A 14,867-nucleotide genomic window follows, 5' to 3' on the forward strand; every position below is an offset into this window, starting at 1 on the left:
GAAGCACTCATCAAGTTAGCCCCATCTTTCCTCAAGTATGCATCACAATTTATCACCAAGAGAAACTCAGGTGGCTAATGGATTCTGTTCCTCTCTCTCTCTCTCTTAGGTTTATCTCAATCTACCGAGGACCCAGCCACACCTACAAGGTCCAGAGACTGACAGAGTTTACCTGCTACTCCTTCAGGATCCAGGCAACGAGCGAGGCAGGGGAGGGGCCTTACTCAGAAACCTACACCTTCAGCACAACCAAAAGCGTGCCTCCCACCCTCAAAGGTGTGTAGAAGCAGACCCTGCGGCACTGCAGGGAGCGTGAAGATGCAACAAGTCTACAAGTAGGGAACTCAGTTCTGACCACACATGCAGTCTTCATATTTCTAATAGCAAGATGAAATCAAAAGTTCTCAAAAGAGAAAGCTGGGTGATAGGTTATCTGGAAGAAATGCCAGATATGGGCTATTGTATTCTTTATAAATGATTATTGCAAAAAAATATATAGTAATGCAATATGCTCATCCTCAAATATAATAGACAAAGGAGCGGCTCTGAGCAGCAACTTCTGTGTTAGCAGTGAGTGGGGACTGGTTTAAGAGAGACTGCCAAAAATGGTTCCCATGTCTGCTTCCCTAAAGGCACGCAAGTTGGCATTCATCTCCGGGTGGCTTCAGTGCCTGGAAATTAGATGCCAATTCAGGCAAGTCGACACTGCCTTGTGGGGGCACACCCTCCCCCGTGGAGGGCGCTGTTGGAAATCCATGGCAGCAGCTGTCCCTGCCCCTCCTGAAGTTTTCAAGGCTTCCTGATTTATTCTCTGGGAGGAGTCAGGTCCTGCAGAAGCCTCAGAGCGACTGTTAGGTGAATCAAGGAGGGAAGCCAGAGCCACTCCTGCTGGGTGGGGCCAGCCCTCTCAGCCTGCCAGTCTACCATCAGAGTTGGGACTGAGTGAGTGGCAGACATGCATTCTAGCTAGGGTTGACAGTGACAGGAGCCGAAGCTTGCACTTGTGCTCCTGAACTTACCCCCTCAGAAGCCATACTCTCACAAGGGTCCCTGGAACTTCTCCTTAGACAAAGCAACATTGGCATATCCAGCCAGTGCCCAAAATGGTCCTGCTGTTGATGTGTGGTACATGGTGTGTGTGTGTGTGTGTGTGTGTGTGTGTGTGTGTTTTCCCGCAGGGCAGACTTCATATGAAGTAGTTGAGGCCCTCTATGTCCAAAGCACAATGTCAGTTACAAGAAGTAAGGGGTCACCAAAACATAGGTCCCATCTGGCTCCAGATCTGCCAGGTTTGGTGTAGCTCATTCCAGGGCTACTTCAAGACATGTGCCTTCACCCTGCTCCGCTGCCCCATGGCCGCTTAGCCGCTTCTCTGTGTGGCATGCGCCATCTTGGCAGTAAATGCCCAGCCCTGGGGTGCACCTTTACCTCTGGGCTTTAGAAAAGACAGAACCAGATGTACTGGGGAGAGGGGGTGCCTAGCAAGTGTTGCTGCCAGCCCTGAGTCTATCTGACATTGGAGTGAGCCTAGAGTCTGTCTGACAGGCACTGAGAGAGCTGAGATGCCTCTCAGAGTGATCCTTAGCAGGAGTCACTCAACAGCAGCTTGACTAGCACAGGGACCAGGGTGCTTTACCTCCTGGGGCAGGGTCCTGGAACACCACGTGACCAGGCTCTTCCTCTGGCTCCTCCAGGCAGGAAATTGCTGCCTCGGATGGAGAGCTGCTTAGTCTTGTGAGATTCCTTATTTAGTTTTCCATAAAATGGTTGTCTTTTTAGCTGAGTAATTCCAATATAGGCTCTTTTAAAAAAAAAAAAAAGTTTTTATTTTCTGGAAATAATGTCATGGCTTACCGAATGGCAAGTAGAAATGACTGCCTTTAAAATAACTGCATATGATTAGAAATTAAAATAAAAGTGGGATGGGAGAGAGGAGATGGACATTCTAGTTACAAAACAGAAAAGTTAGCAGGTCTTGATCTAGGCTGTAAATAGGACATAAGCTTTGAGCGCCTTCAAATTGGTGGCATTTTAAGGGCCCCGGGTGTAGCTCCCCTGCAAAGTGCTGGCCTCGCACAGGTTTGATCTCTAGCCCACACACACAGGAGATGGAATTGATTTCAAGTGCTTTACTACAGACCAATTTAGCTCCAAATATGAGAGACAGAGCCAATAGATGAGTAAACTAAGATATCAATTCAAGATGATGTTTTTAAACCCTCGGTGCTGCCTGTTGTCTGGGTCTTGGCGCCTCCTATGTTAGCCTGTCACATGTTCAGTTTTCTCCCTGTCCACCCCATATTGTGTTCTCTTCCCCTTTTACCATTGTTTTAGCATCCTTAGAAACAGACTTGTTCTTTATTTCCACACCCAGAAAGTACCTCATATATGGAAAGTGCCCTAAACCTTGTGAAAGGTGATCAGCAGCCTTAGGAGATGGCTGGGTGGGTGGGTGGAAGGAAGGATGGATGGGTGAGGGGATGGAAGGAAGGAGGGATGGGTGAGGGGATGGATGGGGGGATGGGTGGGGAATGGAAGGAAGGATGGATGGGTGAGGGGATGGATGGGGGGATGGGTGGGTGGGTGGAAGGAAGGATGGATGGGTGAGGGGATGGATGGGGGGATGGGTGGGTGGGTGGAAGGAAGGATGGATGGGTGAGGGGATGGATGGGGGGATGGGTGGGGAATGGAAGGAAGGATGGATGTGTGAGGGGATGGAAGGAAGGAGGGATGGGTGGGGGGATGGGTGGGGGATGGAAGGAAGGATGAATGGGGGATGGGTGGTGGGTAGATGGGTGGACGAGCGAGCTGTGACCCAGGCCACCTGTTCACTAATGAGCTAGCAAGGAGATGAGCTATGAATGGAATAAATGGGTTTTCTGGCTCTTTCTTGATGGTCACCGAGCAGGGTGAACAGGAAGCTGGGCAAGTGAAAGTCCCTCTCAGGCTGGACTTAGGCACCATCACGCTCTCCCTAGGTCTCACTCACAGTGTTAGAGTATGGACTGCTGATGTGGGACTTTGGATACTGAGCATGGCTGTATGGTTTTGTATTGCAGCACCTCGAGTGACGCAGTTAGAAGGGAATTCCTGTGAAATCTTCTGGGAGACGGTACCACCAATGAAAGGCGACCCTGTGAGCTATGTTCTACAGGTGCTGGTTGGAAGAGACTCTGAGTATAAGCAGGTAAGGACCAGTGTCTGCCTGTGGGCAGCTCTGCCTGTGGGCAGCTCCCCAGCATCAGAAAGGACCAGTGTCTGCCCATGAACGGCTCCCTAGCATCAGGCTGGCTGCTTGCCTGAAGCACAGCCATGAGCAGTGGAGTAAGCTGCGTGTCTGTTAGCTCATCAGTCACCCAGCCAGCCAGCGGCTGAGGCAGCCTGACACCAGCTTGCATCACCATTGACCTTTCATTTTCTATCTGGTGGTGGTCTGGTCTTCCTAGCTTTTCAAGTCCCAAGCATACAAAGAGTTTCAAGTGGTGTATTTGTGTTTAATGGTGTCACGTCTGCCTGTGTCAGTCTTTGTGTGATTGAAAAAGGAAATGACTCCAGAGAAGAAGGCCTCTTAGCCTAGTCACCAAGTCCTGTGTCCTCTCTGCCTTTGTGGCAGAAGTGACAGAGGACAATGTGGGGATAAGGGGGTGCCCAGCAGACCTTAAGGCCAGGGACACAGAAGCTCTGTGTCCCTCGCTGTCACCCTTTAAAGTGCATAATCATCCGCTGCAGAGCTGTGAGACTACAGAACCTGATTTGAGATGGTTGGATGAGGAGTCAGGCCCCTGATGACATGGCCATCCATGTGTCAAGATCACAGTTAAACCTACTGAAGAGAAGACAGCATTCTCGTACAGCCAATAATGAATTTGGTTTTAACCATTTTCACATATCTTGGTTCTTAATTTCTTCCGGGGTAACCTCTATCAGGTCACTGGCTATAATGGCTTCAGAGACTGTAGGGTTTCTTTGATGTCCCCTGGAACATATATCAACTGCTCGGTGAAATCGGGGCACAAGACTTCCTTCTGTCCAGAAAGCGAGGCCTGTTCACTTGGCACTCCTCACGGTCGGGTATGGAACTCATAAGGGCAACAACCAGTGTCACCTGCCCTGGGAAATGCTGGCATTGTTGGTCAAGGCTGCTGCTTTTAGCCTTTGGGTCTTCAAACACACACAAAAGAAGAAAATCTGATTCAGAGCTTTATTCAAATTTCTTGCTGGTGTTTTATGTAATAATTTTTAAAATACTTGTAGACAAAATGTGCCTAAAATATCAAGAAGCTAGTGCATATTTTGATATATTTTGTTAATATGAGCATCAGATAATTGCATTTGCAAAACTTGATCTTCACTCTGACATCTGCCAGTATTGATTCCTGTGAGCAGATAATGTCACCAAAGAAAGCCTGACCATTCTTCTGGCAAGTGAACAAAGGCCCCAGGCTCCCTCACACTCCTGTCTCATTCTGATCCTGTTACCCTCTTGGAGTTAGTCATTCCACACTCAACCATTGCTCGCCTTCCAGCGAAACATTCCCCAGGTAGACACAGCTCCAGACCCCATCCAGTTCCACAGCGGCGGGTGCCAGGATGTGGCTCACGTTCTCGTTTGGTACTTAGCAGTGGTTCATGTCTCAACAGGACATCCACCGCATGCTCACTGGTATGCTTTTAACCTTTTGTTCCATGAACTAGGCTTTTCCACCTGTTCTTGGAAAAATGTTCTGCTTGTCAAAGCACAGTGAGTGCTGCCTCACAGAGACGGGCAGCAGGATGGGTTCAGTTCTGTTCGTGTCCACCAGTGTCAAAATGAGGACTACTCTATGCACTGTGTTTGGTTTTTTCAGAGTGGCCTTTGAACCCCCTGTTTAGTGCTACATATTTAGACCCATGGATACATAAGTACTAAGTACTGACATAATCATATTTGCTCTAGATTATTTTCTTACCATAAATGGTTATAGACAGTTGTTTATTATCAAGAACAGAACATTCTAGGGCGGGCTTCGTAAACAGATTTCACATATTCCCCACATTACCAAGAACTGGGGAAGGACAGGAGTAACATATGAGAAGTCACATTGACAGGGCTGATTGGGCACAGTTTGTACTGGGGCTGGGGTGTTCTGTCATTTTCTCCTTTTTCCCTTTTCCTTTCTCTGTGCAGCAAGCATTAACTAGAATGTGATGCTTCGAGTATTGCCTCTCCTTGTCCGGACATGAGATAGGGAATGAAGGCTATTTGGGTAATGTGTGGGATAATAGACAACAGGCTTTGAATTCACAGTGGCAAAGCCAAAGCAAATGGGAAGCAATTGTTACCATGTGGCAGTGGCCGCAGAGCCTGGGCCCTGGGTGCCGCTGCTTACACCTCCATGCCAGGCTGAAGGGTAGGGTCATTTACACGTGCACGGTGGATTTGCATCGGGATGGGAACACCAGAGAGAGAGCCAGGCCCAGTTCCTTCCCTCAGCACCTCTCGGGTGCGTTTTACTTCTAGCTTTCTTTTGGTTCAGGTTTCCTTGTTCTCATAGTGGAACAAACAGCCTGTTTTAATAATTACACTGGCATTTGCTAGCTAAGAACTAAATCCTTACTAACTCTTCACTCTAGATTCAAATGCGTGTGTGTGTGTGTGTGTGTCTTTTTTGCCCCTTTATGAACATTCCAAGCTCAAACTATTTTTTCAAGAGTTTTCAATTATTTTAAACCATTGTTGAAAGGGTGAAAACTACTCTATATACATGCAAATCAGTTTTGGTTTTGCACAGCAAAAAAAAAATAAAAATAAGGAAGCAGAATTACTCAGATCTCTGTTCAGACATCAATATTTTTTACCACAAAATATTGAATATAGATATTGGAGACAAGAACAGAATTGACAAATGACAAGAAAACATTTGTATTAACAATTATTGCTCCGGTTTATTGCAGTTAGGAACCCAAATGGAGACAGTCTTTAATTGGCAATGTCTACAAATGTGTCTCTCGTGTCCTCTTCAGAATGCAGCAGCGGGTGAATACTGATCCTTCGTGTTATCACACAGGGCACCACAGGAAGGGGCTTCTGTTGGCTGCACTACCTTAAAGTTGTTCTTAGAGCAGACTGCAGAGCCTGTATACGTCTCAGCGACTTGAACAGTAACAGAGAAGCAGCTTTAATTACTCACTGACCGTGTTTCAAGTCTGGAACAAAACAGGTCAAGATAGAAATCTTTCAGTGCTGTCATTTATTTTACTAATTTTTAAGTTCATGGTTCCCCGTTAGTGTCTCATGAATAAAAAAATCTTACATAAGTGACTGCTTAAAGTTTCCCGTGAACTGAATTTGTGCTCGGTTTCCTGGAGTGCAGACATGGGGCCCGGGCTCAGGGCCTCATAGTTGCTCTGTGTTATGGAGGCACCTCGGCTATTGGCACTGTTCCTAGGCCTGTTGAGAGGGAGGAGTCCACCCTGGACGGAGATCAGCAGTGTATTCCCAGCACCCTTGCTGGGCCTCATCCACTTAGTAGCATAGAGTTCACCAACCACTGCTCCCGTCACAGGAGAGGCCTACAGGTTAGCACATCCCACCTGAGCCACGGGATATCTGAGGACACGCCTGCCTCTCGTGCACCTACCTCAGTTAATAACTCAGCGACTCAGATTGTCACATCTTGGCCTCACACCCAGGCAGCCATGAGGGAAGTATGTGGCTGCACTGTGTGGGGGGGGATGGGGAGAGCAACATGGCAAAGGTGTTGACGAAAGCCTGCAGCAGTCCAGCATGCACTATGCTATGCGTCTTGTTCCTCAGGAGTAAAGACTCTTGGATTCCTCACTTGGTTATCTATGTATTACTTTCTGGCCTCCTGTTTGGAGTAAACATTTCAAAATGAGTTTAAAATATAGCACCAAATCAAGAACAAAAATAACCTTTGGTGAACAAATAAATATTTTCACATGTGTACTTATTTTTACAATATTATGATTGGTGACTTCAATAAGAGAATCTTAAATGGAGCACTGCCGCTTAAATTGGGTTGAGGCAGGAGAAGAGGCCCATAATGGGGGCCCTGTCAGAATGAACGAGGACAAAGGGATATGAGGCATGACTCGTCAGTGCCACCAAAGTGGCGTCTCAAAGCCCCTTGGGAAATCACCCTGCACGGGCACAGCCCAAGGCCCTGGTGGCTTTGTGGCAGCTCATAAGAACTGCTGGGGCTGGTGCCCACAGACATTCGAACACCAAGTCACCAGGTCAGTGTCGCTGGCTGAGCTCTCCGTCAGCGAATGGCTGCAAGTGCTGTATGCCAGATCCCCTAAAGTTCCCAAGAATAAGTGGTTGTCCCTCAAGATTGAGGGAGACACAAGGTCACTCAGGAAGGAGTCTGCTAACATCTCTTTATAAGTCACTCCTTAGTCAAACCTCCCATCTTGGTTTTGTTGCTGCTACCTACCCCTCACCCCCACCCCCATCTATATTAGTCAAACCTAATGTAAACCATAAACTTTCATATAATTTTAATGTATTATTGACATTTTCTAAGAATCGGTACCACAAGAATGGATCTCCACAAAGCCTCCTTCTCCAGTCTCCTATTAGCAGCCCCTGTTAATTTGTAGCATGATCATTTCTAAGTAAACTGCTATTTTCAAGTCCCTGTGATAGTAAGTTAGGGTTTCTTTTGCTGAGATGAAACACCATGACCAAAAAGCAAGTTAGGGAGTGAAGGGCTTATTTGGCTTGCGTACACTTCCATATTGCTGTTCATCATCAAAGAAGTCAGGATGAGATCCCACACAGTGCAGGAACCTGGAGGCAGCAGCTGATGCAGAGGCCATGAAGGGGGGCTGCTGGGCCCTCCTAAATCACTCACTCGCTAAGAAAATGCCTTACAGCTAGATCTTATGGAGGCATTTTCTAAATCAAGAGTCCCTCCTTCCAGACAACGCTAGTTTGTGTCAAGTTGACCTAAGAGCAGCCAGCACAGTAAACCTCTTCATGATTATCTTGGAGTCTAGGAGCGCAGAGCATCTCTCAGAACCCCAGGTTGTTAATGGAAGAAAAAAGGTTACACTCATGGAACACTAAGAGCAAACCACTAAGTCAGGTGCATTAGTGTTGGGTTTTGGTTGGTTGTTTTGTTGGGTTTTGTTTTTCGGGGGGGGGGGGTTGGGTTTTTTGTTTGTTTGTTTTTTGTTTTGTTTTGTTTTGTTTTGTTTTGAGACAGCCAATCACTGTGTGACTGGTGTCTAGAACTGGCTGTGTAGATGAAGCTGGTCTCAAACTCACAGAGCTCCACTCACCCACCAGAGCCTCTGCCTCTGGACTGCTGGAGTAAAGGTGTCTTCCCCACACCAGGCTTCAATGCCGAGTTTTTAGTAAGTTGAACCACATCAAAAGGTTCAACACAAAACTACGGGAGACTAGATTTTCATAGCAGAGGACTTAGATCCAGGTTCTAGAGAGAGTGTATAAATCAGAGCAGAAGGCATGTCGTCTGCACAACGGGGATCTAAAATGCTGTCAGTGCACGTGAAAAGATGCAGAGTGCCTTTGGTAGGAGATGCCATTTTTGTGGCTGCAGAAACCACAGTGAGGGATCTATGGTCCTATGGAGGAAGGGGACAGCGCCAGGGGCTGGCCCAGGGCTCTAGGGCTCTGGCTGGCTGCTCTGACTACAGGCTTTCCAGGGGCTGGTAGAGTTGCTGTGAGACCTAGCCTTTCTACTTCTCAGTTTCAGCCCAAAAAAAATGAAAACTTAAGACCTCAGAGGTCTGCACAAAATTGTCCATACATCCTAATATAAAACCTCCAAGCTGGGAGAAAATTAACACAGTACAGAGTCCTGAGCAAACCATGAGAAAATGATCTCCCTCTCCCCTCTCCCCTATCCCCTCTCCCCTCTGCCCTCTCCCCTCTCCCTTCTCCCCTCTCCCCTCTCCCCCTCCCTCTCCCTCCCTCTCTCCCCCTCCCTCTCCCTCCCCCTCTCCTTCCCCTCCTCCTCTCCCCCCCTCTCTCAATTGGGGGTGGGGGGTGTTGAACCACAGGCAAAGCAAGCTGCAGACCTGGAAGCCAGAGTGATGCTTGCCCCTGGGGTAAGGGATATCATAACTGTGGCTATTTGCATGTCTAAGTTAGAGATGTGTTGAACCAGTGGTCCAGAGGGTGAGTAAGGTGCACCACAGCTCATAAACTTTCTTAATACATTGTGAGGGTGGGGGACAGTGGTGTTTTGTTTTGTTTTGTTTTGTTTTGTTTTTGTAACTTGACTACATAGTTCTTGAGGGTGCACTTTATAGGTCACGTCACAGTGTCAGAAGGTTGGGTGTGCCTCTTAGCCAGTTACATGTGTAAAAGGTAGTAAGGACCTCTGTGCTTTATTGCCAATATCAGTGGTTATTGCTTCAGTTTAAAAACATTAATCTGTGCTGGAGATGAAAGCAGAGATGTATTTCTATTAAGGCTCTTTTGGAAGGCGGCCTGCACTGTAGACATTTAGCTCTGTGTCTCTGTCCTTAACACAATAGCTACACCCACTTCTGGCAAAGTCGTCATTGGATTTTGCTTTGTTCCACGTAAGTTCCCAGGGTGGTTCCCTAACAACACAAATGTCTGCAACAGCCATGGTGTTCTGAGTCTCTTATCTATGACATTTCCTTTCTTTGAAGGTATACAAGGGAGAAGAAGCCACATTCCAAATCTCAGGCCTCCAGAGCAACACAGATTACAGGTTCCGCGTGTGTGCCTGCCGCCGCTGTGTGGACACGTCTCAGGAGCTCAGTGGCGCGTTCAGCCCCTCTGCGGCTTTCATGTTACAACAGCGTGAGGTCATGCTTACAGGGGACCTGGGAGGCATGGAAGAGGCCAAGATGAAGGGCATGATGCCCACCGACGAACAGTTTGCCGCACTCATCGTGCTTGGCTTCGCGACCCTGTCCATTTTGTTTGCCTTTATATTACAGTACTTCTTAATGAAGTAAATCCAGCAGGCCAGTGGTATGCTCAGAACGCCACACGTTTTAATACACATTTACTCAGAGCCTCCCCTTTTTACGCTGTTTCATTCTTTGATTTATATGCTTCTCTTGTTTTACACATTTAGCTAGGGGAAAGAGTGTTTGGCTGCACCTATTTGAGATGCAAAACTAGGAAGAGGTTAAACTGGATTTTTTTAAACAATAATAAATAAAGGAATAAATAAGAAGAGAAGGAAGCAGTGGGCAAGCTCCAGACACCGAGAGCCAGTGTGCCCAGCGAGCTTGCCTTGTCGGGCTTCCCCGTGTACTTCTGGTCTGTTCCCACTGATGTCTTTCGCAAGCCTTTGATCATCTTGTGTGTTACAGTTCAGTAATTTATATTCACAGTCATTTCTTGATCATCTATATCTGTTAACAGAATCACAGTGTATGTAGTTCAGGGCTGGGATTCCGGTGTTGTCAGAGTATTGCCACATGAGAATATTCAGTGTGCCTTCGGAGGAGGCCACCTCGACCATCCTTACGTCACTCAGTGTGTTAGCTCATCTAAGTCAAAGTGTGTACTTTAATCTAAAATGTTTTACTCTGTATCCTTATGATTTTAACACTATGCGTTGCCTGTCTAAGAAGTCACATAACCAAATGCACCGATAAGTGATGGAGCATTGTAGATTTTCACATCGGTCCGTAGCAGTAACTTAAGAGGGCATTGTGCAATAGTTAGTTGTCTCTTGTTCGGCTACTTTAAAAGCTGCTTTAACTTGCCTGTCTGTCTTTGTACATAACTACTTCTAATATAATCACTAGAGTTATTATATTCTGTTATGTTTGACCGGAATTATGTGACGAGAGCTCATGGCAGTTGTGAGCTGTCTCCTTACATGTTGGCCCATCATATTTGAAAGACTTGCCTTTGGCTATTCTTTGGGGTGTCAGTGACGTGAATGAAGTTGAATACCATATTTCAGTGCCCATGATACTAATGTAGCAGTAGATAAAAATCTTACTGATAAAGCCCCATTTACATGTGTCCTTCTGTTTCTGGGGGCTTGATCTGGCCACATGGAGAGAGGGAGTGGAAGGAAACTGGCTGTGAGCATGAGATGTTTGGGGGCCAAAGAGCCTACTAGATTCTCTCCCTGGGTCTGTCACTAATTTGCTTTGTGACCTCTCTGTGCCTGTTTTCCCATGCATGAGTAATCAAATCAAATGGGGATTCAATACCTGTAAGTGCTAAGAGACCTTGGATCCACCGGTGCTATGTAAGTGCGGAGAATCACTCTCACGGATTCACTTAGAGTCATGAGGTAATCAGTTCTAACCCAAAGTCATTGCATCCCTCAACCAAGTCCACAATGTTCAAGTACCTCAGGGACACTTAAGAGTTGGAGGTGCAACTGTATTCCAAAAGGGTGCAACAGACACAGCCGATTCCCCGCTTCCTGTTTTTTTGTATATTTTTGCTCCTTGGTTTTTCTTGATCATAGCTACTTTGTGCTTGGTCTATGTTGTCTATGATGCAGTAAGTACCCTGTACTAGCTTATACTATTCCCATACCAAAGTCATGGGGAAACCAACATTATTTTGTTTTGGGTTTATTTATACTCTATTCTGCATACAGTACTTTAAATGCCAATGACAGTGCAATCTTTATTTATTGTAATGTTAAATGTACTTATTACTAATGTGCCCTCCTAGCATGTTATATTTTGTGTGTTTTATACTTTTGTAATTTTAGGTCAGTTTAGTTCCTTGGCAACATCTGTAGTATTAGCCTTCTGACATCTTTCTTGTGTTTTTAAAGATAAGAGCATCTAACTCATTAAATGCCAAAAAAAAAAAAAAAAAAGAAAAAAAATCCATTATCAGTGATTGAAAGGTTTACATGTACCCAGAAACCATATTCATCTCCTGGAAGAGTGCTAAGATCCATGCCTTGTCGCGTGCCTATATTGATATAGTTATGCACTAGAGAGTTCTGTATTTTGTTATTGACTATGGTGATTACTGTCATTAGACGTGTACACTGATGGTATCAAGGTAAATCTATTTTTGCCAAAGCTCTGGCCTTCGGAAGCTCATCCTTCCATCGAAGTGTGTCTTTTGGCCCACGGTGACGTCACATCTGCATTCCCTGCGACAGTCACACGCGGGTGAAGGCAAATGCTGTGGAATGGTTTTTAAAGCTATTCACAGGGAGAGTCTTTTTTTAAAAACAAAACACTTCAGCACTGCTGCTGTAAAGAATTCCCTGAATTGTTGAATTGTTACAAAGGAAATTATACGTCAGGCCAAAATCCCTTTGATCTCGCAGAGATTCCGATGCTCGGTTACTCTCAGAACGCTGAAGCGTGTGACACACGAGCCGACAGCACTTTATTCTCCTGCTCGCCATTATTTGCTTTTCATTATAGTCTCTTCAGTCAGGAAGTTATTCCTCTACATGGCACTATTCTCTATCACAGATCTGTACATGTGCTATGGATATAGAACTATATATATATTGCCATTTCAAAGGAACAATAAAACAAAGTGTTCTGTTGACCTTCTCTGTGCCCTTTGCCATACGTAGGAATGAGTGAGTGGCTTTCCGATGTTCTGATGCGTCTCTGTATGTCACATGCGTCCCTGACACAAGAAATTCCAGCAAACTGCCCTTTGTCCTCAAAGAAAATGTTTAAAAAGAAAACTTTTTAAAAGGCTATTTTGCATATTATCTGCCTTGTTCTTATCAGACTTGAGATGTTGACATTTTCTGACCCTGTGTCTTTGGCTACAATCATTCAGTATTTGTGTCAAATTTGACAAGTGCCCTAATAGAATGTGTTTGAATGTTATCCTTGCACAATTCTTTAAATTGAAAGACAAAATGTTTTACCTCACTGTTGGACATACATTCCAGGCTTTTCGACTTTAGGAGAAAAAAAATAATCATATGTTTTCCTGTCTTGTAAATTTTAGATTATTTCATATACATTGTATTAAAACTGCCATATCAATTTTAATGTATAGATTTTGCAAATACTATGCTATATGTAATACCTAACTGTATCTGTAGTGTATATGTAATATATTTATGCCCAATAAATGTTTTAATTCTTTCTGACTTAAGTAGGGTTCTTCAGCCTTGAATAGGATTGCTTTTATTGTTGTTCCTCTTAAATACTTAACATCCCAGAAGGTTCCAGTTTAGGCATCTTGAGAGGCCAGGCAGGTGACATGGTACATGATGCTGTCACTTGGCTCATGCTGGGTGAATCATTCAGGACCACAGTCTTATCACTGCTATTCTAAAGTAACCCAAATTCCAGGCTACTTCTCTTAATCAGTCTCCGTGTTTTGTGTCGTTATTGTCATAATATTTTATCTGCCTCCAGAAGTCGGGATTGTAGGTCCTCTCTGCCACCCATTACTGGCTCTTTCCAGTCTCAGGATGGACTCATCCAGTTCTGATCTCCTTCCTTCTCTGGACCTCACTCAACAGCAGCAGTGACCGTGAGAAACTAGTGGTCCCCTTCCTAAGGCCACGGAGAAGAAGACACAGTGCACGCATGGTCCAGAGCCTGGGCTTTCTAAGGTCAGGGATGGCCTGGTGATCAGCAGATGCCTCTGCCAGTTAGGGGAAAGCAGACAGGCAGAAAAGCTGAGTGAAACTCAAACTCGCCTTTCTTATGTGTCATGACTGAAACATGACAACTTGAACAAGCATCACATTTTATGAATCTGACACTGCTGAAAACATAGTATAAAGGAGTTTTGTTTGTTTCTTTCTTTTTAGGCGTAAGAACAGGGAGCATTGATAAAAAGGCTATTGGTACTAGCATTTTGGAAACCTGATCAGGGAGTTGCAGAATCCTTATTTACCAGACACCTCTTTCCCATTCCAGCGGCCATCCATGTCTGCTGTATTAGTTCTCTGTCTTAATTGGGGGCCACCTGAGAGCTAGGAGAATCCTCTAGCATGAATGAACAAACCCCCAAACAGCAACTCAAAGAACCAGTTTAAAAAAAAAAAAAAAAAAAAAGACTGAAAAACTGAATTACTATCTCCACAGAGAGGAGAAAAATAAAGATGTAGATAGCAGAGCCATGGTTATCTCAAGACTGTAGATGTCCCACCCTAACCAAACACTATGAAGTGTGACAATGACACTTTAGACATGCAAGGTCTCGCAGATTTGCTTCCAGTGTCTCTCCCCCTGGCAGCTTCTGCAGCTTCTGCTCTGCCCTGTAAGTGCATAAAGCAGGAAGAGAGGCTCCTGGGATGCCACCTCTGTACTTCCTAAGGCCCATATTCAGCTCTCTGGATTTTGCTGCAAATAGATTTATATACCTCTCACTTTCCCACCCTTTCCCATTCCCAGTCAGCCTAAGTATGACTGGAAAGGACACTTTTAAACAAACCTCTCAGGATATTTGGCCTTGGGATTATGCAGACAAAAAAAAAAGTGTAGCTGGGCATAGATCCATTTCTATGATGCTAACACATTCACTTTAGAGATGTAGGCAGGAAGGTCAGATTCAAGGTCATCAGAGGCTGGAAGTGCATTGAGAGCTGGGAAGGAGTACAAATGAGCAGGACATGGAGTCTGCTGGTAACAGCAATACCCGGCTTGTTATCTAGCCAGGTAACAGGAGGCATTAGAGGCTTGTTGACTTGAATTCAACTGATTTGACAAGGAAAAGTTTATGTAGCAGTGACATGGTTCATACGTTTATCTAAGGTAACCCGTATTGTTTTGCCTCTACGTATGTATTATTTGGAGAGCTTGTTTGATTGTTGTTTGTTTCCTTCAGTCTTTAGTGTAATTTCAGGTTTTACTGAAAATGACTGGCTGTATTAGTTACAGTTCCTGTTACTATGGTGGAATTCTTAACAGAAGTAACTCAGGGAAGAAAGGGG

At 45.2% G+C, this 14,867-nt stretch overlaps 1 protein-coding gene across 7 annotated transcripts in view; it reads left to right on the top strand.

Moving 5' to 3' along the window:
- The window catches only part of Fndc3b (fibronectin type III domain containing 3B), a 293,906-nt gene extending 280,836 nt beyond the window's left edge, over positions 1 to 13,070 (top strand). For all 7 annotated transcript variants that reach the window (XM_029475079.2, XM_029475085.2, XM_021157455.3 and 4 more), the window contains 3 exons: positions 110 to 276; positions 3,060 to 3,187; positions 9,655 to 13,070. In XM_029475079.2, coding sequence (XP_029330939.1) covers positions 110 to 276; positions 3,060 to 3,187; positions 9,655 to 9,966 — 607 coding nt within the window. In that variant the 3' untranslated portion in view covers positions 9,967 to 13,070. The remainder of the gene's footprint in view (positions 1 to 109; positions 277 to 3,059; positions 3,188 to 9,654) is intronic.
- Positions 13,071 to 14,867: the final 1,797 nt, after the last annotated feature.

This window comes from Mus caroli, unplaced genomic scaffold (genome assembly GCF_978045245.1).
Source record: "Mus caroli unplaced genomic scaffold, Mus_caroli_1 scaffold_3, whole genome shotgun sequence".
Classification (NCBI taxonomy): domain Eukaryota; kingdom Metazoa; phylum Chordata; class Mammalia; order Rodentia; family Muridae; genus Mus; species Mus caroli.